The 26,979-nt window shown below is 48.1% G+C and overlaps 1 protein-coding gene across 3 annotated transcripts in view; it reads left to right on the forward strand.

Annotated features, from left to right (window-relative positions):
• The window catches only part of ABL1 (ABL proto-oncogene 1, non-receptor tyrosine kinase), a 65,874-nt gene that overhangs the window by 13,480 nt on the left and 25,415 nt on the right, over positions 1–26,979 (forward strand). The window contains exon 1 of one of the 3 annotated variants that reach the window (XM_031601731.2): positions 22,031–22,815. The exons of the other annotated variants lie outside the window; for them this stretch is intronic. Coding sequence (XP_031457591.1) covers positions 22,731–22,815 — 85 coding nt within the window. The 5' untranslated portion in view covers positions 22,031–22,730. Of the gene's footprint in view, positions 1–22,030; positions 22,816–26,979 lie in introns of those variants that run through there. 3 annotated transcript variants of the gene reach the window in all.

The raw sequence follows: 26,979 nt of genomic DNA on the forward strand, positions 1-26,979 counted from the left end.
CCTGCTTGCTCAGCTTGCTAACACTGCTTCCGTCTGAATGCTGCTGATGTTTTATGGCTGCTGGTGTAGGGCTTCTGATGGGGCACAGAGCATGAGTGTGGGAGCAGGGTGGCTGCCTTCCATTCAAAAACCCTTTTTGTGCCCCACCTCTGTGTGTCAGGGTAATGTGGAGCTGTTATGCAAGGATCTGTTAATGTACCACATCTGTTAGTTTAGGAAATCGTTCTTTATGGGCTTGGGGTGCTAATGGCAAAATCCAGGATCATCTTTTTGTTGTAGTTGTTGTGGGTTAACAAACATCTTGACAGTAAAATGAAGCGTAGGAAAAAACTTAATCATAAGAACAGTTGGTTAAAATGTTTTTTCTCAACTTAATAATGGCATTTGCACCCTGATCACCATCCCTAACAACTTTATCCAGCTCTTTCATTCCCTTGATGAATTAACCTCATCCCCAGGATGCTGTGAGCTGTGAAAGTGTATTTCAGGCTTTGCAATTAAGGTATCTTGAGTTGTTTCTGATCTCTCAACATGACTAATGACAGGGGCTGCATTGCAGCTCTCTCCATAGCTGCACTTCTGAAAGTGAAGGCATTTCAGGGGGAAGACTTCAAGCAGCCTGATAGCTGTTGGAGGGACAGCACAGCAGGGCATACGGATCCAGGAGGTTCCTGGGTTGCACTGGTGATAACTTCCTTCTCCCTGTGATAGAGGAGCCAACAGACAGAGGTGTTCTGCTGGACCTTGTACCTGTACTGAGGGGCTTGCTGGGAATGGGAAAGTTGGAGCTGGCTGCAGTAATTAACGATGGGATGGTGGAGTTCAGGATCCTTAGGGCAGGGAGAAGAGTGAAAGGCAAGCTTGCAGATCTGCTGTCTCTAAGGATGTGTATGGAAGAGTCTTGTGGCATAATGCTCCAGAGGGAGGGGGAGCTCCTGAGAGCTGGTTAACGCTCAGGAAGCACCTTCACCAAGCTCAGGAGTGGGCCATTCCTGCAAAGAAGTCAAGCAAAATGCAGCGAGTGGATGGAAAAGGAGCTCTTGGCCACAAAAAGCAGGTGTACAAGGTGGGCAAGGAACCTGGGAGGAGTAGAGACACATTGTCCATGCACGCAGCCCTAGTTTTTGTGGCTGAAAAGTTCAAGCTGTGCCTTTCTTTCCATCACAGTCTCATTATATTCCACAGCTACCTCTGTTGGCATTGTTCAGATAAACAGTATTAACTTGCAATAAACCCAAAGCCTGCATGCATAAACCGTGCTGTCTTTCTGTTGCACAGATAAATGAGGTTGAGTCATCTCCATGCAGGCAGTTGCCTGTAGGGAGTGCCAATGCACAATGGAGGATCCGGCTGTGCTCAGTAGCTTTTCGGCAGCAGTATTTATGGGGCTCATCTTCTCATGAGAAGAGCAGTGTTTACTCAGCAGATGCTGCCTTTTGGTGGGATTGGAAGGCATGTTCCTGTCGTTGTAAGAAGCTTTTAGGCAAGCTCTTCATCTCATTCTAGAAAGGAGAAAGTCCATTTATCTTCTCTTGCTGCTCATCACTTGCTCTGACTGGGATTCTTGTGCTCAGTTTTCCTATTATCACAATCTTTCTGTCTCTGGTCACTTCAGAAAATGCAAGCACAACTTCCCCAAATCCAGCACGGCCAGCAGATCGCTTCCAGAGGCCTCCAATGTGGAACTCTGTGTGCTCATCACAAGATAGCTGGGTTGGGAGGTGACATGTGACAGTGTGACAGTGCCCAGCTGTCCCAGCTGGGGTCCTCTGTGCTCTTTTGTTTGACTCCTGACAACAGCCAGTTGAGTTTTTCAGCTGTAACAGTTATACCCCTGGCCTGAGAACAGGGTAATTCTAGATGTCTCTATGGGCTTCCATTATATCTTCATGTATAGTTTGAAAAATGTGAAGAAATGTCATTCTTTTTCCTGTACGTCCATAACATGTGGTTTAGTAACTGCTTGTGAGCCTCGTCTACTGTTTGAATTAGAGCCATTTGATATTTGCCTTTATTTGAATAGGTGCCAGCAATATGGCGTATTCAAATGTTTCCAAACTTCCCCCACGGCATCTTAAAGAGAAAATAATCGCTGTGCCAGAACCACCAGGAGTCTTTCTTATCACACGTGTTCTTTTCATTGGTTACAGCCCTGCAGAAAGGCAGCGTTCAGGCACACATCCCTCCGTGCTCCCTGGGCTGGGCTGTCAGCATTAGGCCTCCAGCACTCCGTTTATCCACGTGTGCCTTTGGAGAAGTGGAGGCGCAGCAGGTCGGTTTCTGCCTTTGTTCACCGCTCAGCAATTAGAAAATGATTTATGTCTTTGTTTCTGCTTTCAAATCCCTTCAGAAAATGACGGTATATTCTTAACCCAAGAGTTATGGATTTCAGACGTCAGCATAAGGCAGAAGCTGTTCCTCATCTGCGTCAGTGCTGTCTTCAGTGCTGGGGCACTCTGCTGCTCACTGGGCCCTGTGGCTGTTACTTAAAATTAAGTGAATAATGAATTTCCCCATTCAAGCAGAGCTAGGTAAGCAGTACAGTGATGTACGTGCTAGATCCTTGCTTGGGAGCAGCGATGTGACTGAAAATCAAATGTGGTGCTCAGGCCGTGGCCTCATTAATGCTGGAGGGCCCATCTGCCCCCTGCTAGCAGGTAGTTGGGATTCTATATAACCCCATCAACGTTTGCGTTGTGGGCATGGAATTAGTGCCTGGCTTTATTGATTAGTTAATAGCTTGGTCCTCTGCTGTTGTACCTGGTGGGGATTAATTAAAAACAGGAATGGATGACGCCGTGACCTCGTTGCTAATCTGAATGTGACTGGGCAGAAGTGAGTTGTGCACTGACATTGGTTCACAGCCTCTTCTAGATTCCCTTCCCTCTGCCCACTGGTCTGCGCCTGGCATTTTTTCCCAGCTTGACATAAATATTTGGCTAAGGCTAAAAGGATGAACAGAATCGCATGCTATCAGCAGAATTAGAGGAAAAGTAGTTGTGCCAATCACATCACGCACTGGGCAAAGCAGAGACTCTCCTTAATGCATCTCATTGTGCTTGGCGTATGCTAAGCAGGATGGAGACGAAGTGGGTGGGGGTCATCGCCCACTGCACGGTTCCCAGGCCCGGAGAGAGCCCTGGTGCAGGCACTGCAGGCTGCAATGAGCTGCACGTGGTGGTGCTGGAGCTGCACCGTGACCCCGGCGCGTTCCTGGGCTCATTCCTGGCATAGCTCAGCTGTCCGCCGCCCCTGGCCTGGCTGCCCCTGGCTGCTGCTGCTGCATGCAGGCTTTGGGCTGGTGGAACCTCACTGTGTGAAGGCGTTTCTCCTTGTGAGGGTACAGCAACCTCTTCCAAAGTAATTGAAGCTAAAGTGAAAAAGAAATCAATAATGCTGGAGTAAGTGTCAGATAATGGGTTCTGCGTCTCCGTGTGATCTTGGGGTTGCAGTGAAATGTTGAACAGGTCAGACTCTTGCCGTGGGTTGTCTTCCAGGGTGATGATCAGTCTGAAAACAGCTGTTTGTGCGAGGCTAATTAAAGTTTAATTGGGGATGTCCATTAGGAGGTTAGGACACCGGGAGAAAATAAAAATGAAAATAAACATGAAGTTTTCAATAGGAGAATTTAAAGAAGAAGAAATGGTAGCTGAGATAATGTGGGTGTGAGGCAGGAGCAGGATAGCTGAGGATGTGCTCTGGAGCCAAAGGGCATTAGGAGAGGTGGGCTTAGGGGTCGGATCTCGGGAGTACAACAGTCTGAATTTAGGACAGAAAAGGAGAGGAGCTGAGGAACATCAGGGCGTGAATTTGAGGAGCCAGGAAGCAAAAGGGAGAGGTTTTGGGTTGAGGTGTAAGTGCAGATGGCAGGAGATGTGCTGGGGTGAGGGGAGCAGCGGTGTGCCGAGGAGCAGTGCTTGGAGGATGAGTGTTAGCACTTGTGCTTCCAACAAGTGTCAGTGAGTGCTGGATTACAGCAAAATGCCTTTTCTCCAGAGTATCGTTGTTCATTTCTAAGTGTCAGTGCTGTGTTTGCAGCCTTTGCTTTTGTCATGTCAGAGTTTCATAGGGCTTTATGTCGAGCATGTTTGTGGTGGCTCAGGGGAGGTAAATTGCTCTTTGAGTAGCTGTGTTCTGCTTGGTGAGAGCAAAACAGCAAAACCCCACAGATCAAAGCCCCCTCCAACCAGTCCAAAGGCGCTCCTGAGCTCTGTTTTTCCTGCTGGAACTGAAGGCTGGGGAATGCTCAGTGCCCCATCCCTTATCTTCCCTCTGGCTTTGCTGGAGCTGAGGCACTGAGAAGTGCAGTGCCCTGTCCTTGGCTGCGTGGGAAGTCAGTCCGTACTGGGGCCAACTAAGGCTGGCAGTCATAGAGTCATTAAGGGTGGAAAGTCATTGTGGATTGCCTGCCATGTTTTACCCTTCAGATTCCAGCCAAAAGGAAAATACTTCCTGAAACAAAATATGTAGGCAGGCTCTATTTAAACAACCCCTGGAGCTTCCTTTCTTTTGAATTGCACGCTGAAATATGTTTGAAAATTCTGCTGCTGAAAAGTGGAAAATTGCACATTAAGGGTTTCCACTGAATTTTCTAATGGTGAGCATCAGTTTGTGCATTTGGGCTCATTAGCAGAGTTGCTTCAAACTCTGAATGGGGGGAAGTGTCTTTTGCCAAGAACACGGGAATGTCTGAAGGACAGGTTTGGTATCCATGGATGGTGCTTGGAGCAGAGTCCTGGGGGCTGCAGACACGTGGGGCTGTGTGCTGGCAATGAGTTTCCTCTCTGGGTGACCCCAGTGGGTCCTCAGACCTCTGCACATCCCTCAGCCCAAGTGGGAAACCTGAGGCAGCAGCAGAAGCCTTGCTGGGAGCCAGGAGCCTGCAGCCACTGAGTGATTCTGGGGAATGGGGAAACGAAATCAGTCCTGAATTAGCATTGGGGAGAGAGCGCGCGGATTGTTTTGTGGAATTATTTTCTCCTTAAATATCCCAAACTGCGTTAATGGGGCTGAGTTTGAATGAGTGAAGTGATTTGTGCCATCCTACCCTACAGCAAAGAAAAAAAAAAATATACGTACTTGCAGTTTTCCTTTTTGTCAGACTGCTTACAGAGCCTGTGGAAATTGAGTTAATCAATATTTCTATTAGACACGCGCTCGGCCCCATGCCACAAGCACTCATTTTTAAACCCTTCAATCTTGTATCATTTATGGAGATTGTATTGTCAGAAATAGTGCCGTAAATAATTTATTTTGCTGCCAGAGCTTTTCTAAAGGTCCCTGGGCACGACGCAAGATTTCCTCCAGGAGCTGTAAAGCTTCCAGCTCCGTTTGCTATGGCAAAGGGATTTTTTTGGGGAGAGAGAGAGACGAGGAGGCTGGTGGAAATGATTGGTTATTTCAGGAGTGGCTGGCAGCTGTTTCCTTCGCATCGCTATTGTAATCTAGAGCAGAGCAATTAGTAAGTGAAATTATTCCCATGTTGCATGGTCTGTGCAGAACAAGAGGAGGTTCCCAGCACACACAGCTGCCTGCAGCCTGGGATGTGATGGTGGGGGATGTGCCCTGTGTGCTTGGCTTGGGGCAAATACGCACAGGGATCCTGCTTCTATGTGGGCACTGCTGCAAGGGATGCCCGTTGGGGGCACTGTGGGCATCCCCATGGGTGGTGGATGTCCTTTGAGGTCACTACCATGTCCTTGGGAGGCACTGTGGGAATTGCCATAGATGATGTCCTTTGGGGGCACTGATGGAGCTCCTCCCATCGTGGCGTGCAGCTTCTCAAAGGCTGGCAACTTTGCTGATGGAGGAGAGAACCCTATAGAGCTAAATAAACACTGGCTCAGGACTGGGAGGCAGGCAAGAAAGTCACTGTTTCCAACTGACTCCTCAAAGTTTCAGCTGGTCAGCAGCAGCCCTGACCCATACAGGTTGGCTGTGGCTGGCATCGATCTTATTGACTCCTTGAAACATCCCTCCCCTTCAGTTATACATAGAGAAATCAACAGTGTCAAATACGTTCAGACTCTAAGCAGCTGAAGAGAGAAACTGCAGCAACAGCTCTGTTGTTGCATTGCAGATGGCCATTTCCAGGTATGGGATGTAACCCACAGATCTGTGCTCCCTAAGGCAGCTGGGGAACCTCAGCCCTGGGGGGGATGCTGGTGCCTCTGCTGACAGCTCCATGTGCTGACAATCTGCAAGAGCCTGCTGAATAGGTAAAGCATCAAAAGATGTTTTCTGTAGATATGTGTTCCAAAAGATGGCGTTTTTAAGTGCTTTGGGAAAACGTTAAGTTTAAGAGTTTTAAAAAAACAAACACAGCAGATAGTTTTGGATGTCAAACATTGCGTTTTGACTCATGCTGTATGTTAAAGCAGGAGGCTGTGATTCCTTGAAATAAGCTGCATCCTCCCTTTGGCCCTCCTGCATGCCTCTGGCTGCTGTTTCATAGGAAACGCTGCTTCAGATTTTGTTGTCAACAATTCTCCTGCTTCTAAAGAAAGGATCAGAAATCGAATTTATTTGTTAATATGCTGAAAGAACAGCCCTCCCAGGAGCTGAAGTTTCCTCCTTAAAGAAGGTTTGCCTTCGCTCTGTTTTGTTGCATTCCGGCCGTTCATAGCACTGCCGCATGGTGACAGCCTTACCAAGTAAACCACTGCTGGCAGGAGGGCTTAGGCTCTCTGCCTGCACTGTGCTCCCCTCGGCACACCTCTGTGTAGGCAGGGAGTTGTTCCTAAGCACTGCCTTTCTGCCTTACAGCTGTAAATAGGTAATTCTTTTGCCAGCTTGCTCTGAGTGTCACATCGTCTGAGTGTCACTGCCTGGAACATCAGGTGCTGGTGGAACTGCTTTGTGGAGTAACAAAAGGAGCCTGCTGACAGTTTCCTGCTGCTGGAGCGTTGCTCAGAGGGGCTGTCACCCGGGGGGACACCTACCCACAGATTCTCAAGCTCCCACAGGCTGCTCCTGTTCCGTTCCCTGCTCCCTGCGGAGATGCACAAAGGCACTCCAGGTGTCAGGGAGGCTTCCACTGATCTGGTTTTGGCAGCGAGCTCATGAGCTGACTGTTTTCCTAATGAAGAAAATTCATTTTAAGCAGGTTTCCTGTGGGCCACCTCTCCGTCCATCAGGCAGTTGCTCTGTACCCAATGACTTGTGAAGGGCAGCAGCAGTAGCACCCCAGTTTCTCATGCTGGCACAGCAGCTGGGCTTGGGCCGTGCCTGCGTGCTGCCAGGCTCTGTGGCTCTCCTATTCCCACCCCACATCTTCCCTGCCCTCCCCAGCCATTCATACAGCTCTCGCTGGGACTTCAGAGCCTTCTGTTCACAGCCTGATTTCAGCGTCCTAGCACAGTGCAGAGCTGATATTCTCTGCATTCTCTATCTAAAGTTAAAGAATAAAAAAAGGATGAGAACTCTGTATCTTTGTGAAACGCTATGTTGGGCCATTATCTGGGTTTCAAACGTGTTTTCTAATGAAGTACAGCAAGTACAATTACTCTATCAAAGACCGATTTCACTCTGTGTTGTGGAGGTGCTGCAGTTTACTTTGTAGTTCTTCTTTTCCATTTGCCCACTGTGATCAAGGGAAGCTGATGCTAATGTTTGAATGAATTGCTCCGAGCTCACAAAAGCTGCATCTCGCAATGCATCCTTCACCTTGGGGAACTTGCATTTTGAGAAGAGGGTGATCACTGCCATGTTTGTGGTGGGATTTATTTTGGCCATCAAAATTGTATGCATTTATCTTCAACGTGGCTTCTGTTTATTGCACGTTTAATCCTTTAATTCTACTGTATTTTATCTTCCATTTTCACTCAACTCCAGTAAAATTCTCCCAGAATGTCAGAGCAGAAGAAACAAAAACGAGCAGCTCGCTCTTTTTTGTGCTCCTGCACAGCAACACACTGGCTTTTGAAACATTTATGAGCCCGTCTAGTATTGAGTTATTTTAGTGGATTTCGTGCTGCTGGTGCCAGGAGACCCTTTCTGGTAGATACAGTCCTGGAGCAAATCGGCAATCTCAAGAATTCGGGATCAATTTGCTGGTGTTCTGAAGTCTTGCGAGCTACAAACAGCGTGATAATTTGTGTTATGTTCAATTCATTGCAGAGCTGCACAGCGCATGATGAAGTCAAAACACTGCTGCTTTTTGTTTTTAGAATATGCAGCAGTATCCCAGGGTTGTAGGGAGGACGAGAAGAATACCAAGTAAAGACAAGAGCTTCTTCTGGAATCATCCAGTTGAACAGGTTTGTTGGAGACAACAGATGCTGATTTAGCACCTGCTCATGCAAGACTTAAAGTACAGATTTTACACTGGCTGGTCTTCGGAGGGAAGTCTTTCATGGGGAAGGATAGCAGGATGCCATTTTTTTGCTTTCTTCCTTTTTGTTGCATTTCCTGAGACACTGATGGGCTCCTTGTGCAGCAATGGGCAGTTCTCAGCTGGCTGGGGCAGGGAAGCTGCTTGCTGTGGCTGTGCTGCTGACGTTGCCTGGCACGAGCAGCTGCCAGGTGAGTGGATGTTGAGCTGCAGTTGTGGAGGGAGTGGAAATAATGTGGCCTGAGACATGTGTATGTAATTTGTTCAGATGATTCAAGTGAGAGCCATGGCAACTGAGATAAACAGAGGAAAAGATACTGGAAAACCGGCAGCTTTGTTTTAATGGCACAGCCCTTATTGCAGACAGCTCAGATGTTTACTATGAGAGCTCCGTCCTCCTGCGTCTTTCTCCCACCGCCCCCATCGCTGTGCATGCACTGAGTCATGAGATCCGATGGCTTACTGGGGTAAAGCACTGCAGGCCAAATTCCACAGCTTCTACTGGAGCAAAAAAGCCATTGACTGTCTTCTGATCTGGATTGTAGAATTCCTCTCCTTTTTTGCATGGAATCATGGCTTTAAAGGGACCTTAGAAATCACTCAGTTCCAACCACCTCTGGCAGACCAGGCTGCCCAGGGCCCATCCAGCCTGGCCTTGGGCATCTCCAGGGGTGGGGCACCCACAGCTTCTCTGGGCAGCAGAACCAGGGCCTCACTGCCCTCTGATTCACCATAGGTAAAACAATAGTAATAAAAGCACATCATACTTGGGTTTCTTATGGCTCAAATGTACTTTCTGCAAGCATCACAGTTTTTTGGCTAGGTGAGAAGGCTGAATGTGGGACAAACTTCTGCTTAAGATAAAACTGTTGGGCAAGTGTCAAGGTCGTGTCTGACATGGGAAGAGTAGAATGGAGAAGGCCACTGCCACGCTGCAGATGTGAATGTAGAGATTGGTGCTGTATGGCTGTAAAACAACCAGCACTTCTGCCCAGAGAGATGCTGGAGTCCTCATCCCCAGAGGAGTTCTGGAACCACAGGGATGTGGCACCAGGGGACGTGTCAGTGGGGTGGGCTGGGGTTGGGCCTCTTTTCCATTGGAGTTGTGTAATGTGTGCAGTAGGGTGCACTCATCCCAAATCCCACCCCCGGGGGGATGTGGTGGTGACTCACCTCCGTGACTCATAATTCCTGACACTTTGCTAATCGCTGTCCTCCCTGCCTCCTTGCTTCCTGGGCTGCAAATCCACTCCAATGGGAAGGAGCATGCTTGTGAGCAGTCACAAAGCTGGCTGCTTTCCTACAGCAATGCGTTCAGCCTGTCACAAGGTTGTGTCTTTGTGTCCCCTTGCTTATTTTTTCTGCAGCTTCAGAAGTGAACAACAAGACTGAGAAATTTAGAAAAAGGGTTCTCAATTCTGTCATTCCAAGATCCTGCAAATGCCCATAAAAATTAAATCCTAATAGTTATATGTAATCGTATATATAAAATAATAATAGCCATGCATAATCCACACAGAGTATTCTTACCCTCTAGATGCATTTTTTAATGTTTGGTTCGGTATAAAACTCCCAGTGTCCATACAGAGAATGCTAAGGATGTGCTGCATATGCTTTTTATTTTTTTGGTATGACTGATGATAAGGATTAAAGCTTGTTTTGCAGATAACTCCTCAGTCATCATTGTGACCTCTTGGTTCACAAACCAGTGATGCCTTCCTCTGTTGCTTTCTGTAAGGAGTGAAATACAAGCAGGTTTGTGCCAGACATTCATCTTACTTAACCTGGCTCGAGGAGGGTAAGAAGGCTGTGTAGGAAGGACACCTTCTGGAAGTTTTGATTAGTGGTGCTGGTGCTGCTGACAAAATGAGGCACTCTCACCTTTCTCTGATTTTTTTATTTTCCACTTCATTGTTCAGTTTTACATTTTCTTGTCACTCCCAGCTCTCCTGTCGCAGTGATATCTCACAGAGCAGACAGACGTGGGAAGCTGCAAGCAGAAAAAATGTTTCAGCTGCCTTTGCAATCAGACAGCAAAGCCAAGTCAGGAGCCCAGCATTTGTTTTGCTGTTGTTACCATCCTTGTAAGGAGCATAGATACAGCACAGTATACTGATGATACAGTATACAGTATTAGATACAGAGCTAGTACAGTACAAGGCCTGTCTTGTGTGCAGCCATTGGAGGAGCAAGAAAAGCTGAGTGAAGGGATTCATAAGGAATAGGGAATTTAATCCCTAGACATGGAGGAAACCTTCCCAGTCTCATGTTTTCACATGCACCTTTCCACTCAGTGACTGCTCAGGTCTTTGTGTAGTATCCATCCCTTGGCATGAGCACTCCCAGAACATTTTTCCTCTTTAACTTCCCAGATTTGCTGCAGGTAAAACCAAGGAACCTGGAACCAGTGTGGAGAAGCTGGGGCAGATGCTGTGTTTTCAGGGTGCTTCGAGAGGTTGCAGCCCGAGGGTGGAGATGGATACCCAGTGGCACGAGGGGACAGCAAGGTGACACAGGCAGTGCTGAGCTGGCTGGGCTGCAGGAGAGGCGGGCCAGCCCTGCTGGGTGTGCAGTCAGCAGGGAACTATTTTCCACTGGACCTCAGGGTGGAAACTTGAGCATTCCTAGAAGTATTGCCTAGGAATGACAGTAGTGGTGATTAATACATTTCCAATTAGAAAAGAAACTGAAGCTTGCTCCCTGCTTCACAGGGATGATGGCTGTGCAGTGAGAACACCTGATTTATAGGGATCTTTAGTGGTCAGTTTGTGACTGGAAACGCTTGGAGCCTGTTTTGAAGCTGTGCAGAAGAGCATGCTTGCGTCATCCTGAAAATGCAGTGAGTCAGTGGGGTCCTGAGGGAGCTGTAACGGCTCAAACAGAAACTTGGAAGAGGAAATGGGGACGGATTTAAAGTTGCAGCATTGGAGATTGCTGCCTGGTTCAGGGATGCTTTGTGTGCATGGAAGGCGCTGGTGGTGAAGGGGTTCGTGGAGGGCTTTGCTGCTGTAAATACAAGTGAAGCTTTATAGCAGTGATCCACCCGGGGCAGGGTGTGGAGCTGGAGGAGGGCGTTCAGCTAGCTCTGCTTGCCATTATACTCAGAATTTTGGTATTCAGGGAATCTCCATGAATTCCTCATTTCTGTGCGTGTTTTGGTACGTTAACGAATGACTTATTGGGAGGGGCAGGAGGGAATGCAGGGGGCAGCCCCTGGCCCAGCCACTGCTCCCTGCCACTGCTCCCAGCGTCCTCATGTGGGGGATCCTGCAAGTAGGAGCTGCAGCCATGCTGTGTGCCCGAGAGCAGCCCATCCTTGGAAGAAACCCTGCTGTGTGGGGGCTGTGGGTGCAGGTAGGAGCACTCACTGCTCCTGGTGCCATCAGCACTGGAGGTTCTGCTGCTTGGGCCCCTCACTGCAAGAAGGACGTTGAGGCCCTGGAGCACTAAGAAGGGCAACAGAGCTGTGAAGGGTCTGGAGCATAAGTCTGATGGAAGTGAACTGGGATAGTTCAGCATGGAGAAGAGGCCCAGGGGAGACGTCACTGCTCCCTACAGTCTCTGGCAGGAGCTTGTGGTGAGGTGTGGTTGGCCTCTGCTCCTCAGTAACAGCGACAGGACGAGAGGTGATGGACTCACATTGTGCTATCCAAGTGTTGGTTATTAGGGAACATTTCTTCTCCAAAAGAGCAGTGATGCACTGGCACAGGTTGCACAGGGAATGGTGGGGTCACAAATCCCATCCCCGGAGGTGTCCCAGAGCCATGGGGATGTGGCACTGAGAGCTGTGTCAGTGGGCACAGTGGGGTGGGTTGGGGTTGGAGTTGGTGATCTTAGAGGTCATTTCCAACCTCAATGATCCTATGATTCTGTTCTTGAAATGTTTTCTGTTCTTCTTGCAGGTGAAATAACACAAATCTGTTGTGATGCTGTTGGTGGTTTGATTTGAAAACTTTGTGATGCTAACCACTGTGGTATTTGGGGGCATCCAAACCACAGATGAGTTTATCTTTGTATTTCTGGAGGGGAAAAAAATATCCGCAGAGGGACAGAACAGTGAAGTTAAGGTTTGGGGTTTCATAAACTCTCTGTTGGATCCCTAATACATATGTTTCTTTTTTTTTTTTTTTGCTCATTTACAAAACAGAGACCATTTTTCCTGGTTAGAGTTGGTAGGAAATACAAAGAAAACCTTGAAGAAATGCCCCCAATGGACCAGGCACACCACTTACAGCAGCTGCCCCTCGTTCTGCTCTGCATAACTAAATGAAAACTCATCCTGCTCTCAGTACTTCCCCTGGCAATGTCTGTAAGGGGGTTCCTCAGCCAGCAGTCGCATCCCCTCCACCTGCTGCCTCTCCCTGGGAATGCCCATTCCTCGAGTTTGCTTCTACTGGGTGCTATTATTGATCAGTGCATTCCTCTGTGTCTGTGGGCTGTTTTGACACTTCATCATCAGGAATATAAAAACGTTTTGTGACTGTGATGTACACATGCTTCAGTGTTGTGGTTTAGCTTTAGCTCTCTTGCTGTAGCTAATATTCAGGCCGTGAGAGCTCCATTAGTTCATTGTGATTGAAGAACAGTCTGCTTCTCAGCAATGCTTATGCAAATTAATGACTCATATCTTCAGTGTTGAATTTAAATATCTATAAAATTTTAGAGTTAGGCGAGTAATTGCATTACCATTTTGCAACTTGTGAAAGATTTTTTTTTTTACTCCTAAGGCATATTTCAGAACTGTGACCTCATTCCCATAAAGCACAGCTATTTCATTACATCATAGCTGGGCAATTTGACTTTTGATAGCTGGTATTTGCATTTATGTTGAATCCATTAAATATTTGTCTGCTTAAAAAGCTGCCAGGCATGAAACATGTTGGCATGTAAATGCTTGAAAAAAAATATTTAAAATGAAAAAGCTATTTTTTTGGGCCTTTTTGCTGGCAGTTCTGTTGAAAACAAAAGAATTGTAGTTTTCCCTTCCATCGTCACCATCTGCCTGGTTTCTAGAAAAAAAAAAAAAAAAGATTCACGGTTGTTTTTTTTTTGTTTTGTTTTATTGTTTTGTTTTGCCTTTGCAGCTGCAATATTTGATTACAGTCTGACTTCACTAGTGATGCATTTGGAAATGTTTCTGCAGCTTATTGGAGTTTATCAGACCCACAGTGGGTCACCATCTGACCAAGTGCTGGAGCAGCTCAGTACCCAGGATCTCCTGCCATTCCTTTTGCTCCAATTACAGCAGACTTGAGATAAGCTGGATGAGGGCTGTGCGAATCCTTTGGGGTGGGAGGGGATCAGCATGTGTTTGAAACAGCGCCAGGTGTCTGTTTGCAGACTTCGTGTAAATGTTGAACGTTTGAGCTTTGCACCACGGAGTCACAGAATGGCTCTGGTTGGAAGGGACCCGGAAGATCATCCAGTTTCAGCCTCTTGCCATGAGCTGGTTGTCCCCGTGTTCTTGTTTGTTATCGCTAGCAATGGCCAACCATCTTTGAATCCTCCTGTATTCCACCACTAAAACCCCCTGTTGAAACAGGTTAAAACACACTTTTATCACTGTTACAACTCCCAGTCACCCTTCTCCCTTCTTCAAACCTCTTCTATCACCTCCTTCCTGCCAGCAAGCCGCGTGGAAGAAGCATCCCTTGGGATCCAGTGCATCCGCCCGGCTGGCTCCAAGTGACGCAGCTGGGGAGGAGCTGCCTGCAGCCCTGTGCCATGGAGCTTCCTTGGAGCACAGCTCTGACTGCAGCCTTCCCTTAGCACCCAGGGCTCTGGAGCTGCAGGGTTAATTCATTGGTAACACCTCTGCCACTGATTGATTGCATTCAAGAAAAAATGCAAAGGGATAATAGCCCAAATGCTGTAAAATGGCTAGTTTCATACAGTCAGCCTCAGATGGCGTTTGACCCTTAATACAGATGGTTTCACTTAATGGATTTTGTTCAAACAATCCCTGTTCCTGGAAGTGGTTTCAGGATGGGCTGTTCCTCAGTGCCGTTCATGTTTGCTTTTTCTTGTGATGCTGCAAGAGGCTGGAGGGGGGCACCTCCAGAACACACAGTTGCTGCTAATGGGCACTGCTGGAAGCTTTAGTCTATTCCAGTTATTACGTTGCAGGTGTGGTGACTCCTCGCAGGTTTCTCACTGAAGAGGTTTGGGACACGTTGAGTTGTAGAGCTTGCTGAATTTCACTTGTTCTGCTCTGCTGGAGACCTGGGGGAGCCCCTGCACCTTGATGTGGAGCAGATGGGTGTGAGATCCCTGCTCCTCCTGTTTCCCCAGGGAAGGGCTCCTGGTGTTCTGACATGGGAAACCTTTCTCTTTCTCCTGGATGCCAATGAAGTGTTCCTTTGTGAGTTTGGGGAAGCCTGTCTGGGGGCTGGGCCCAGCTGTGTGTTGGGTGGTTTGTCCTGAAGGTAAGTGGCACCAGGATCTTTGACACTTGGAGAAAGTGGAGGCATAAGCAGGGTGTTAGCTTTGCCTGCAGCTACAGGGAAATCTGTGGGAATACAGCTGTAGTCTGTCTACTCCATTGAGTGTATGTTTAAGCTGAATGGATAATTTTCCCTTAATTTTTTTTCCTAAAACATTTTTCATCTTAAAAGCCAGATCAAGTGTGAGGGTTTGACACCGAGCAAAAGCGAACCAAGCTATTATCAGCTCATTGCAAAATGATAACCTGCTAATCCTCCCAGCAACGTGGTGACATCCTTTATCCAGAGCTCCAGGTGTAATTACAAGATGAGAGCTCACATAATCTGGAGGGCTTTTCCTCTCTGTGTTTCTGGATCTGATAACTGCAGCACTGCACAGCTGAGCATCCCCTGTGCAGTACGCTGTCTCGCACACACGCTATGGGCGATGCGTTGCCTTCGTCCCCTCTCAACTTCAGAGCTGCTGCAGATTTCTCATCAGTTTCTTTCCCCAAACCTCCTCCTGCTTTGAGATTAAGTTTAAGAGAGGCTCTGCTGACACCCTAACTAACATGCACATTGCCAGCGGATTAGAGAACACTGCAGCTCTTTCACCCTCTGCAAATCCCTGGGCTGTGTTCCAGAAGCAGGACTCGCACAGGCTGAGCTGAACTGAGTAGGGAGGAACTGGGGACATGTGGCCCACCAGAGCCCAGCTGGCCTGTTCCCCTAATTCCCATCTCTGGTTGGCTCAGGCATAGCTTCCCTGCTTCCAGAATCATGGAGTCATTAAGGATGGAAAAGACCTCTCAGATCCCCAACTCCAACCCCAGCCCACCCCACCGTGCCCACTGCTACATCCCTCAGTGCCACATCCCCACAGCTCTGGGACACCTCTGGGGATGGCAGCATTTCTGGGCAGCTGTGCCAGTGCAGCACCACTCCTTCTGAGATGAAAATTTACCTAATATCCAACCTGAACCTCCCTTGGCATGGAGCAGGTTGGAAGGTTGCAGGATGGCAACCTGCTATTCAGTTGGACTTGTGCACTTTTCTTTATCTTCTATCTGGTATTTGGGCAGAAAGTGTCTACAGTCTTTCTTCATGACAGCAGCCGTAAACCTCAGCCCACATGTGATGTATCTGTTCTGTGAATGGTTCTGATGAGAGGCAGACAGGTAGGGGAAGGAAGGAGTGAACAGAAAGTAATTTTGGCTGGCTCAAAACATGCAGATGAGGCAGAATTTGGGGTTATGGCTGATCAGGAGCACAGATCTCATTTTTTATGCCATCTTTCATTGCTTTCTTGCATAACTCTTGTACCTGAAAAAGCAGAAAATGGGGAGGCATTCTAGAATCTCATGCCATTTTCTAACTCTGAATGTAAATACGACAAGCATTTCATCCTACACATATGGAAGAAACTCATTCAGAAAGGATTTCAATTAAACACTTCTGCACTGATGAAGCCTCCTTTGGGTTTTTGCTTTGTTTTCATGGCGCAGCCTGGAGGGACTGTTACCTCTCTTCAAAAGAAGAAAACCCAAAAAAACCCTCAAACTGAAACGCTTCTTTGAATGTTGTCTTTTAATGTCTGGGAATTAACAACAGCATTTCAAACAGCTGTGAAGATTCAGCAGCAGGCCTCGTGCTGCACCGCACCCCATTACACACAGCAGTGCCTGAAAATGGATGGTTCTCTTCCTGCATTTGGAGCCGGAGGTGTGTACATGTCTGCGTTTGCTTTTCTCCATGGTGAGATAGCTCAGTTCTGGCTGGAGCCTGAGCCTGTTGGCCCCCACATTCACCAGAGAACAGAACACTCCTGCCTTTACGTCACGGCCCCAGCACGGCTCTTCCAACTCCTTGTGTTGTGTCGTGACAGCGCAGTGCTGGGCTGGTTGGGGATCACTGCAGTGGGCACTGCTAATTAACTGGAAGCTTTTCCTCCTCGGTAGTGTATACTTAATTTCTTACACTGGGAATAATAAGTGCTGTGGAGCACTGGGCATTTCACCCATAAACCTAAGGAAGGTCGAGGGTAGCTGAAAGTGGATAAGCACTAACTGAAGTCATTGTAGATGGAGGTGGTTTTTCTGTTGTTTTCTTTTTTTAAGCACTTCAGTTTTCTCCAAAAATATATCCTCCTGTGAATGAATTGGCTGAAACTCGAATGCCTGATTGGAAGGCACTGTCTTACTAAAATAACACTGACAATACTTAATAGTGCTTATACAAACGATTAAAAGTACTCTCAGGAAGCATGTGTTGTGATCCCATGAAGGCTTTTATCAGTGGATGCTGATGCTTTTCAGAATCTGTTATCTCCATACAGTGACAGGCGCTTTGTTCCTCTGTGTGTTACATGAGATTTTCTCCATTTTCTTCATTTTTGCTGAATGCTGCCAGCAGCAGAGCAGGGCAGGGAGCCCAGGGCTTCTTGCAGGTTCTGCAGTCCTGCCCTGAAATGGGGCTGAGAAGCAAGCCCTGCTCAGGGCCAGCTTGTCGCTCGCTGCTGTGGGACCTCATTACGCATCGACATTCAGGGCAGTGGAGTTGGATTGATGCTGGGACTGATGGAAACCCCCCTACGTGAGCTGTGCCCCGAGCTCTGTGAGAGGCAGACAGGTAGGGGAAGGAGGGAGTGAACAGAAAGTAATTTTGGCTGGCTCAAAACGTGTAGATGAGCACAGAGGTGCTGTGAGAGGAGAGGTGCTTCATCTGCTCCAGAAATGGCCATTCAGTCCTGTCCCTCCCTACCCACACCTTCTCTGGTTCTATGAAAAGGCTCCTGATGTTGGCCAGAGCTAATGTGTTCAGTGCAGGCTGCTTCCTGCTGTTTGAATGGAAGGTTTGGAGTCACAACAACACACGTGTCCGCGGTGCTTCTCACTGCCCCAAGACAGCATGGGGGAATATTGCCTCCTCCCCACCCTCCTGGGCCTGCCGAGCCTAACGCAGTGCAGCGCTCAGAGAACTTGTTTTCTTTTCTTCCTCTCCCCTTCCACCCCCTCCTCATGTGTAACTTGATCTCCAAGGCCTGGTCTTCTGCCTTGGCAGATTTTTCAGCTCTTGAGTGGAAGGAATTAACTGCTTAGGTGCTGTCAGAGCAGAGCAGAGCAGGCTGTGCTGGTCCTCCTGGCCACTCAGGGCAACGTGCTGGGGTTGCACAAGGTACCCGTGAAGTCAGCAACTTTGAACACCTCGGTTTAACCTCTGCTTTTTATCTTTTTGTTTGCATTTCCATGTATTTTCATTAAATAAATTAAATAAATAATAATAAAAAAGGAAATGCTCCCACTCAAATTCTGAGTCAGGATTTGGCAAAGAAACTTTGCAAAAAATTTGTTTTCTGATATTTTGCAAGTATGCATCTTTTCTGGCTCTGTGCTGGCTCTAAGCCCTCTGCTCTGGGCTGGCAGAAGATGCTGAATGTGGTCATGCTGCTAAGCTGCTGTCCTCTGCCCACCACAGCAGGTCTCCCTGCCTGCTCCCTCTCCCACCCTTGCAATGAACCGACCAGGCGATGAAAGTTCAGCAGTCACAATTAGGTGCTTTGTGTGGTTTGGTGTCCTTCAGGTAAGCCTCTGTTTTTTCAGCTCTGAGAGCTGTAAGGTACCTCCTTCTCTTTCATTGCCTGCAGATGTTTTAAAAAGGTTTTAATGGAAGAGACCAGAAACTTTCAGTGGTTTATAAAGAGCCCCTTTGGACTTGGTTTAATCTCACAGGCTTCAAATGCCAATGACACAGGCAGCTTTTTGGGGAGCTCATGGCTCTTCTTGCACGGTTTCTCCAAAGACTCTGCAGGAATTCAGCAGTACCCTCTGCCTTGTTGCTACCTTAAAAAGGAGGATTCTGCCCTGCTGCTTGCAAGGAATTTCAAATAGCTGCACGTCTCTATAATCCCACCACTTCTCAGCGAGTCCTCAGTCCTGAAGATTGCAAATAACAAACATCTGTTAAATCAAGGAGCAAAACCAACAAATGCACATGCTGTATTGCAAAACCTTTGTTGTCTCACTGGTGCATGCACTGTGCTCCTTGCAACCTGCTGGGTTTGTTTCTTCCCAGGTGCCAGAGGCAGTGATGTCTCACTGTATGGGCAGAGAGCTCTGGGCTCTTGGTTCTCAGCTGGCTGAGTGAGTGAGAAGGAGGGAAGACTCTTTGTATTCAGGTGTTGACCTGAATGACCTTTGTTTGATAGGTTTGTGATGGAGGGCTGCTGGGGGGGTAGGAGAGGGAATACCTGCTCTAAAGAGATCATAGTGAGAGGGTTTTGGTCTTAATGTGCTATTGTAACTAGCAGTGATGTATGCTCTTGTAAACATGCCAGCTGAGCTTTGAGAAGAGCTTTAAATGGAGGTAGAGTAATGGCCTCCATAAGCATTCCAAACAGGGACTGAAGAAGGAAAGGCAGAGATGTCAGCACAAAAAGCAGGAGGAGAACAGCAGCAGCGTTCGTGCAGAGCACTGCTGGGGGGAGTCAGACCACTGAAGGCACAAAGGTTCATGGCACAGAGCAGAAAGCAGCCTGAGCCTGTCCTGGTGTATCCACTGCTGCTGTCAGGGCCTGACAGATTCCTCCTGATCCCCAAAAAAGCATCAGCCAGAGATCTTTCACCATCCTGGTCGCTCCTCCTTATGTGTGTGAGCAAACACGGGAAGTCTTAGTGAGCTCATCTAGTCACTCCACGTGCAACCACTGACAGGGGCTGTTCTCACCCTCACCTGTGATGTGGCAGGTATTGCTAATAAAGCATGGGCGTCACTGCCTGTCTGTGCAGTGCCGTCACTGATGAGGAAGCGGCGGCTGTCTGGGTGCCTTGGAAGAAGTCATGTTGTCCCTTGGATTCCACTGTATCTAAGGGTAGATGGAGAAGTGTAGTGGTGGGGGGAATCTGAGAACCCAAAGGGAAGTCAAGATCTGTCAGACAAAATGGAGCACCCTTGGGAAAACTGGCAGTATTGCATTTGGTGTCAGATAAAAGCTTTGGTACAGCTGTGTCTGTAGCACACGCTGTGTCATTCATATATTTCAACATAGGTTTCCTTGATCGTTTCCATATACTCATATATTTATAATCAGGTAATGGCATTAGAATGTGTCATGTGGCTGTGGGAAAGATTTCATCAGAATAGAGAGTGACCCATGAATGCTCAAAATTACAAATAACCTTCGTACTGGATAAGAATAATGCATCTTACAAATAATGTGGATCAGTTATTTGTTATTTGATCAGCATCCACAGACAGCAAAGTGCTTTACAGCCTACGTTCAGTTCCTTTACACCTGTGGGGAAATTCTCAGCTGCAGTTACAGAAGAGCTAGATAAGGCACGGGTAATCCATAATGGTAAGGAATGTTGCTCTTTTCCTGGTTGTCTCCTTTGCTCCTTTCCTTTGCTCACTGTTTTGGGCTCCAATTCAAGTGACTTCAAGTTGAATGCACCTATGAAAAAATCCCCAGCATTTGGACCTTCCAACTCCATCATCTTTCTGCGCTTCAGAAGGGAGTTTTAAAATGAAGCTCTGCTTTGAAACGGGTGACGAGCACTCAAGCTGTTTTTAATGGTATCACAAGAAAATTGGCTCCAGCTGTTAGTGGGGTGGGACCACGCCAAAACTCACTTTCTGCTCATGGAGCCCAGTCCTTTCACTGCTGCTGTCATGCATGTGGATGTGATCGCTCACTTGGAGAAAGCTGTCCTCAAATGTTGCATAGCTTTAAGAACAGGGTGAATAAAATAGTCTCTTAGAAGAAGCTCAGACATTAAAGCAGTTGGCTAAAGAGGCTTACGTTCTTGTATGAGCATAAACAATAAGGGCTGATGGTGTACTGGGTTGCATTAGCAAGAACATAGCCAGCAGGTCAAAAAGAGTGATTATTTCCCTCTTTGGAGATGGCAAAGCCGCATCTGTAGGGCTGTGTTCTGTTCCCTCCTTGTACCAGGAGATGTCAAAGCAGTGCAGATCAGGGCTGCCAGGCTGCCTGGGGACAGGTGATGCTTGGGGCTGAGCTGCCTGTGCCAAAGAGAATTGAAAGGAAAGGAGAGGGAAGGCATCACGCTCTGTATGGCAAAGCAAAACTGTCCTGCCATGCTGCAGCAGAGGGACTGAGTTGAAGATTGCATCAGTCACTCCATAGTCCAAAAGTCTGCATGCTTTTCAGGACAGATTTTACTCTAAGATGCATATGCAACAAACATAAGAAGGATTAATAGATGTCAGCCCTAAGAGTAGCAGCGTTTGTGTGACACTGCCAATGTGGCTTTTATTTCTGTATCGCCAGCTAATTTCATGGCATGCAGTAAGTGCAGAGAGCGCTTGCTCTGAAGCATTTATGGTCTGGCTTGCTGTGACACAAATGAGGAAGTGCAGAGGGATGAAGTTTATAGCAGAGGGACCACACAAGCTTGTCTGTGTGGAACAATAAAGGGAATTAATTTTAGGGTTTATCTACAGAGGAAATTATCCCAGGATAGCTCTTTGTGCTCAGCTCTCTGAGTGGAAACGTTGCTCCAATAGCGAGGTTCTTTTGCAAGTGGGTTAATTTAATTTGAAACGAGGCATTCTTCTTCTGGAATACCAACCCCAGGAGTTCACCAGGAGAGTGATCCGCCTTCATCCTGCCGGCGCTGATGTATGAATCCTAATTGTGTTGGCTGGGCGCTGCTGCCTCTGTATACTTCCAGGGGAATTTTATGGGAATTCCACGCTCCTACAGCTGCGGCTGAACTGGAGGCAGGAGGAGGATGCTCGTCACACGCAGACATTGCGTGCATGATACCGGGTCTGCTCTTCAAATGTGGCTTCACCCTGGTTCCCTGAGCATGACATGGGCCTCAGCACAGGATGGCCAACTCAGCTTTTAGCTCCTCTTTTATTTCTCCCAGTTCTGCACTGGCTTTTTGTCTCAGTGCCTTCTGAAGCTGTGTGGGCAGGGAGCAAATGGGGGGGTCGTCAGTTTCCTGTGAGCCTCTTTTGCTTTCATGGGATGGAAACCCTCCTCTAGAAGTGGAGAGAGGAAGAGAAGGCCTGGGGACGGCATCATGGTCCCCAGTGTACATGCAGCCAGGTGGAGCACCAGCTGCACCGTGACTCTTCCCATGGTTGTGTGAATTCCAGGAAGCTGAGATTCTCTCTTCCCTGCTTTGTCAGATGGGAATGTCCATGTTATCTTTGAGAAGAAGGAGGAAAGCACTTCAAACACCGTGCTGGCCTTTCCATAAATACTTCTCTGCTAGAAGTGGTGTGGCTATTGTTATTTAAGCAAATGCTGTTACTGCAGTTCCGCATGGGCTGAGGACTGACCACTTCTTTCTAAGCTGTTTGCCAAGCATATGCCCCGTGGATCAGAAGACTGAATCAGTGTCATCTGCGGAGTGATGGAAGTTGGCTATCTCAATGGCAGGGTCCTCAGGTGCTGGAAGGCAGAAGAGCAGGAGGCAGCCAGTAACCTCGCGTGGGCCTTCTTGGCCTTTCTGCTCCGGGGGCACCTCGTGCTCTGAGCAGCACAAGCTTTGGGAAGTGAACGGGCATCTTACAGCAACAAAAAAACCCCACAGCTGTATGCACAACCACTCCAGTCTCCTTTATCAACAGCTACCTACGTGGAATACATGCCGATACGGAACATCCAGATGCTGAACGTGCGTGCCTCCCCAGCCGGCAGCAGCAGGGTTAAGGAGCGAGGGCGTAGCTTGCTGCCTGCCGTCAGGAGGCCGGCGCGGAGCTGAGGCGCGGAGGCTGAAGGGGGCCCTTTGTTGGCAGCACTCAGCACCCAGCGCTGTGCCCTCCTGCTGCAGGGGGATGGCTGCAGTCCTGTCCGGGCCGGGGCGCAGCCGGGCCCCGTGGGCTCTGCGCCTCTCGGGTTTGCCCTTTTAAGTAGTGCGGGGAGCATTTCTACCGGGTAACTTTGAGCGAGAGGAGCTGAAAGGAAGAAAGGAGACCGTACAGCTGAGGCCAAACTCTAACAAATGAAAATGTTGGAGATTTGCTTGAAATTGGTGGGCTGCAAGTCGAAGAAGGGGCTCTCTTCTTCCTCCAGCTGCTACTTGGAAGGTGAGCGGGATGGGAGGCCCCTTTGGGGACGTGGGGAGGCCCTTTTGGGGATGTGGGGAAGCCCTTCGGGGGGCACAGGGACACTTTCTAGGGATACAGGGAGGCTTTTTGGGGAGCTGGGAGCCCACTGCCATCCCAGGAGCCGCGGGGTTGTGTGTGCATGACTTCGGGACCAGGTGATTTTCATTAAGCGCAGCATACAAAGGGAGCCTGGCTCTACCATTTATGGTTGTGAAATGTCAAGTGATCCCATGGCCGATCCAACAAACAAAGCCGTCTCCATGGGCCTGGGCTTTGGTTGTGCCCGGAGAAGGATCTCCCTTCCTTTGGGAGTGAAAGGAATAAAGTTACTGTGGGCTAAGGAGGAGAATCTAGATGAAAATCAACTTGCCGAATACAGCAAAGTACTTTCCATGTGCATTACTCGCGGTCTCTTGGTTCATTTTGGCTGTCCCTCTCTGCTGGCATTTGCCAGGCGGCCATACAGCTGAATTTACTTGGGTGATTGCTTTGAAAAAGTGAATTTGAGTCACCCCTGTGACTATAGGAATTGAAACATGAATTAACACTCGGGTTGGGCTGGAGCTGGGTGCCTGGGGTGGAGGCGATGTGCAGGGGAGCCCAGCCTGGTCCCATTGGGCACAGCACGACCCCGGAGCTGCGTCCCCTCCGCCGTGGCCTTGCTCCGTGCACTGCCAGGGCTTTGGCCGGGCCTCAGGAGGCCACAGCCCGCTGTGCTGTGTTGGGCCCATGCATTCCTCGGCTTCTTTTGTGTCGCTGGATGGAACTTTGGTAAAAATAAGCTGCGTGCCAGGAGTACTTTGCTAACTCATCAAATCAGAGGGAAGAAATGCAGCCACCTGACCGCGCGCAGCCTATCGCCGGCGGCTCTTGCTCAACTCTCGAATATTCAGCGGAGAAATGTTCCTCAAATTCATAGTTCAGGAATCTCAAAAACTACAAATGGCTGCTCACGGCAGACCGAGCCGAAGGCATCTCGTAGCAGGAGGCTGTGCCCGTGGGATGCGTGCAGTGGCTCTGAATAACTTTTGGTTGTCAAGGGGCTTTTTTTGGTCGGTTCTCTTATCTTTTACAATCCTTTTGAAAAGTTTCACAAACATAGTGATGGGCGGATTTGTGAACAGCGTTGATCTTTCCAAATGGTTCAGTGAGCTTTTAGGTGCACCAAACCTCTGTTTGTGGCACTTTGGTGCTGTGGTGCTGGTCCTGGTGTCCCCTGGGCTCAGGGCTGGAGCTGATATGATGGGGTGTTACCCAGGCTGTTTGTCCAACGTTTCTCTTTTGTATGTGCTACAGCCACTCCCCCTCCCCACTTTGCAATGCAGTTGCATAATAGGATTAGAACGCAGTTTGGTTGCTCCGTGTAGGCAGTATCGAGTTAACAACACGATCAGGCACAGTAAATACTGTGGTATTTTCACCTTCAGCTTCTCTGAGACCATGGCTGTGTATATATTTTTTATTTAGGGATGGGAAATGAGCACTGGAAGAACTTTAAAACACACTTCTGTCAAAGCAGCTCGGCCTCTTCTCTCAGCTCAGCGTGGGGCAGAACTGCAGGCAGCACCCACGGGTGTTAAAGCTCCACAACTGAGATCTTAATGCAATTTCCCTGCTGCTGTGACAGCTGTTAGGGCACAGATAGAGCAGGACCCACTGCGATGCTCTGATGGTGGACTTCTTGGAAAGCAAAGCAAGAGGTGAAGGGAAAACAAAGGAGTGCTTTCTGTTATTCCTTTCTACAGCTGAAGGGGCCCCACACAGCTATTGTATTCAGGTTGTGGTGAGGTTGAGAGCCTTGCTGAGAGGGCTGAGTAGAAGAGCAGTAGGAGCTTGTGCCATTGCCCAGTGTGAGGGCACAAGTGAAAGCCATCTGCCTGCAATATGCTTCAGATAACAGGTTCCTACAGGTGGGGCTCATTTGGGTGGAAACACACTAACGCTTGCAGGGCAATCTGGCAGATCCTCAGGAGCAGATAGGCTTGTGCTGAGGCCACCAGACGCATCCTTGGGAGCTGTGTGACATGGCCAGGCTGTTCCCTGCCTGTCTCACTGGAGCTTCTGGAAGGATTATGGAGATTATGGTGATATCACTGGAGGGTTTAACTCTGCTCTTGTCTTTGTTGTGTGGGAAGCTGCTGTAGGCATGAGAGGAAAGCTGAGTTGCTTTAGTAGAATAGGAAATTGCAGAGAGAGCTGCTTAGAGGTTGAATGGACCATTGGTTATATGGCAAACTGGTTGCAGCCAGGAGGATAGATGGAATGTTACCTAATTCAGTCTCTTCTTTTGTTTTTTATGCTTCATAAAAAAGCAACGTGACAGTGTGTGATGGCTAGCACGGGGCTCAGAAAATCAAGCTTGTAGAATTATTAAATGAACTTCTCGAGGGCGTTGTTTTGAGATTGGGGTCTGCAGAAGAGGCTCACAACACCGTGAGGTTGCTCCAGTCTCAGTGTGTAGGTGCACCAACCTGTGTGTTGGCCAAGCAATCCGAAACGTTTCTTTCTGTGGTGGTTCTCAGAACTTTATGCTCTCTATTAACCTGCAGGAAGGAGGATGCTTTGTGTCATCCCCTCGCTGCTGTGTCAGGAGGAATAATTCGGTGCTAGGCCTGGCACAGCTGCCCGTGGGGTCACTGTCCCTGGAGGTGTGTCAGACCCATGGGGATGTGGCACTGAGGGATGTGTCAGTGGGCATGGTGGGTTGGGCTGGGGTTGTAATAGGGCTTTCCCAGCCTCAGTGTCTCTGTGTGCCATGGCAGGGTGTGGGCAGACCGCCCTGCATGCTGTGTGTTAGCATTTGGCTGAACTGAGAGCTTGAAGATTGTTTTAACGTGATCAAAAATATGTTTTAACCGGTTGTGTGATTACTGAGCTTCCACGCTCGTGTTTTAAGATGGCCATTTTTTGCTCTCAGTTTTATTCCCCCTAGTAAATATTATTTTTAAATGTGAGATATCTGAACTTCTGTCATCTGCTTCCTCCTTTTTGCCTGTGCCAAACTGAATAATTCCACCCTCACTTCACACCAAGAAAGGGTAAAGAGTAGAAGGGACGAGGCACAGCAAGTACTGCTGCCAATCTGATCTGGAAAGCAGAACGTGTCCATGTCCCAAATAGGGGCTGAAATAGTCTCGCTGCCTTTTTGGGCTTGCTCTACCACTGAAAAGCAGAAACCTTGTTTAAAACCTGTCAGCATCCCCTCTGAAGCTGAAAACTGGTGTAGAGGCACTACTCAAGCCCTTTGTTTTCAAACTGAAGCATTTTCTGCCATGTTGTCAGATTGCCCATATATCTTTTTTGTTTCTTCAGTTACAGTCAGAGCAGAGGAGCTCGGGGAGGAGAAGCCCACAGCCATGGCCTCCCAGGGAAGAGCCTTCTGTTTGTGTCCTCCTTTTGTTTTCTGCTCCTCACCTCTTGGCCTCACATCTGCCATCTCTCAGTAGAGTTTTTGCTTTTAAATAAGTGTTCTGGCTCTGTAGTGGCTTGCTAGTTGTGTGCTTGCTGCAGTGATTCTTGCCTGTCCCATCCTTATTAAAAAAAACTGGCTGATGATGCTCGTTACCGTTTCCCATGGATTGTGGTGAGAAAAGTATTATCATTTCATACAACTAGAGCTGTCTTCAGACCTAAAACTGATCATCACAGATCCATGTTCATCTTCCTTTCTCAGTCCCGAGCTGCTAAAGAAAATGGGGCACTACAGCTGCAAACCTCTGTGGTTCTTGTTCAGTGCTGTCCCTCCCCAGGGCTCTGAAATGGGCAAACCTCACACTTCTGCTCTGTAAAGAAACCAAACCAAAAGCTTCACTTCTGAAGTTTTCAGAAATACGGAGGTGTCATTTATAATTCAGTTGGATCTAGCTACTCTTTCCCCTTCTCTCAGATATTTTAATCTAAGATTAGGCAGCAGTTTAGTAGCAGACTTAGAAATAAAATCTGAATTTCTGCTACATCCACTATGCCTCTCTGTACATCCACATCTCTCTGGTGGAAGATGGTATTTACTGTGTTGTTAAAGGATTACAAATGGAAAATACCCAATGAATGAGCTGTAGTGGAACCTGCAGGCTCACAGAAGAGCGAACTCTCCAAAAAGAAATTAAAAAAGGATGGAAGATAATGGAATGATCTCTCAGTGGG

This window comes from Phasianus colchicus, chromosome 19 (genome assembly GCF_987193195.1).
Source record: "Phasianus colchicus chromosome 19, bPhaCol1.hap1.1, whole genome shotgun sequence".
NCBI classification, from domain to species: domain Eukaryota; kingdom Metazoa; phylum Chordata; class Aves; order Galliformes; family Phasianidae; genus Phasianus; species Phasianus colchicus.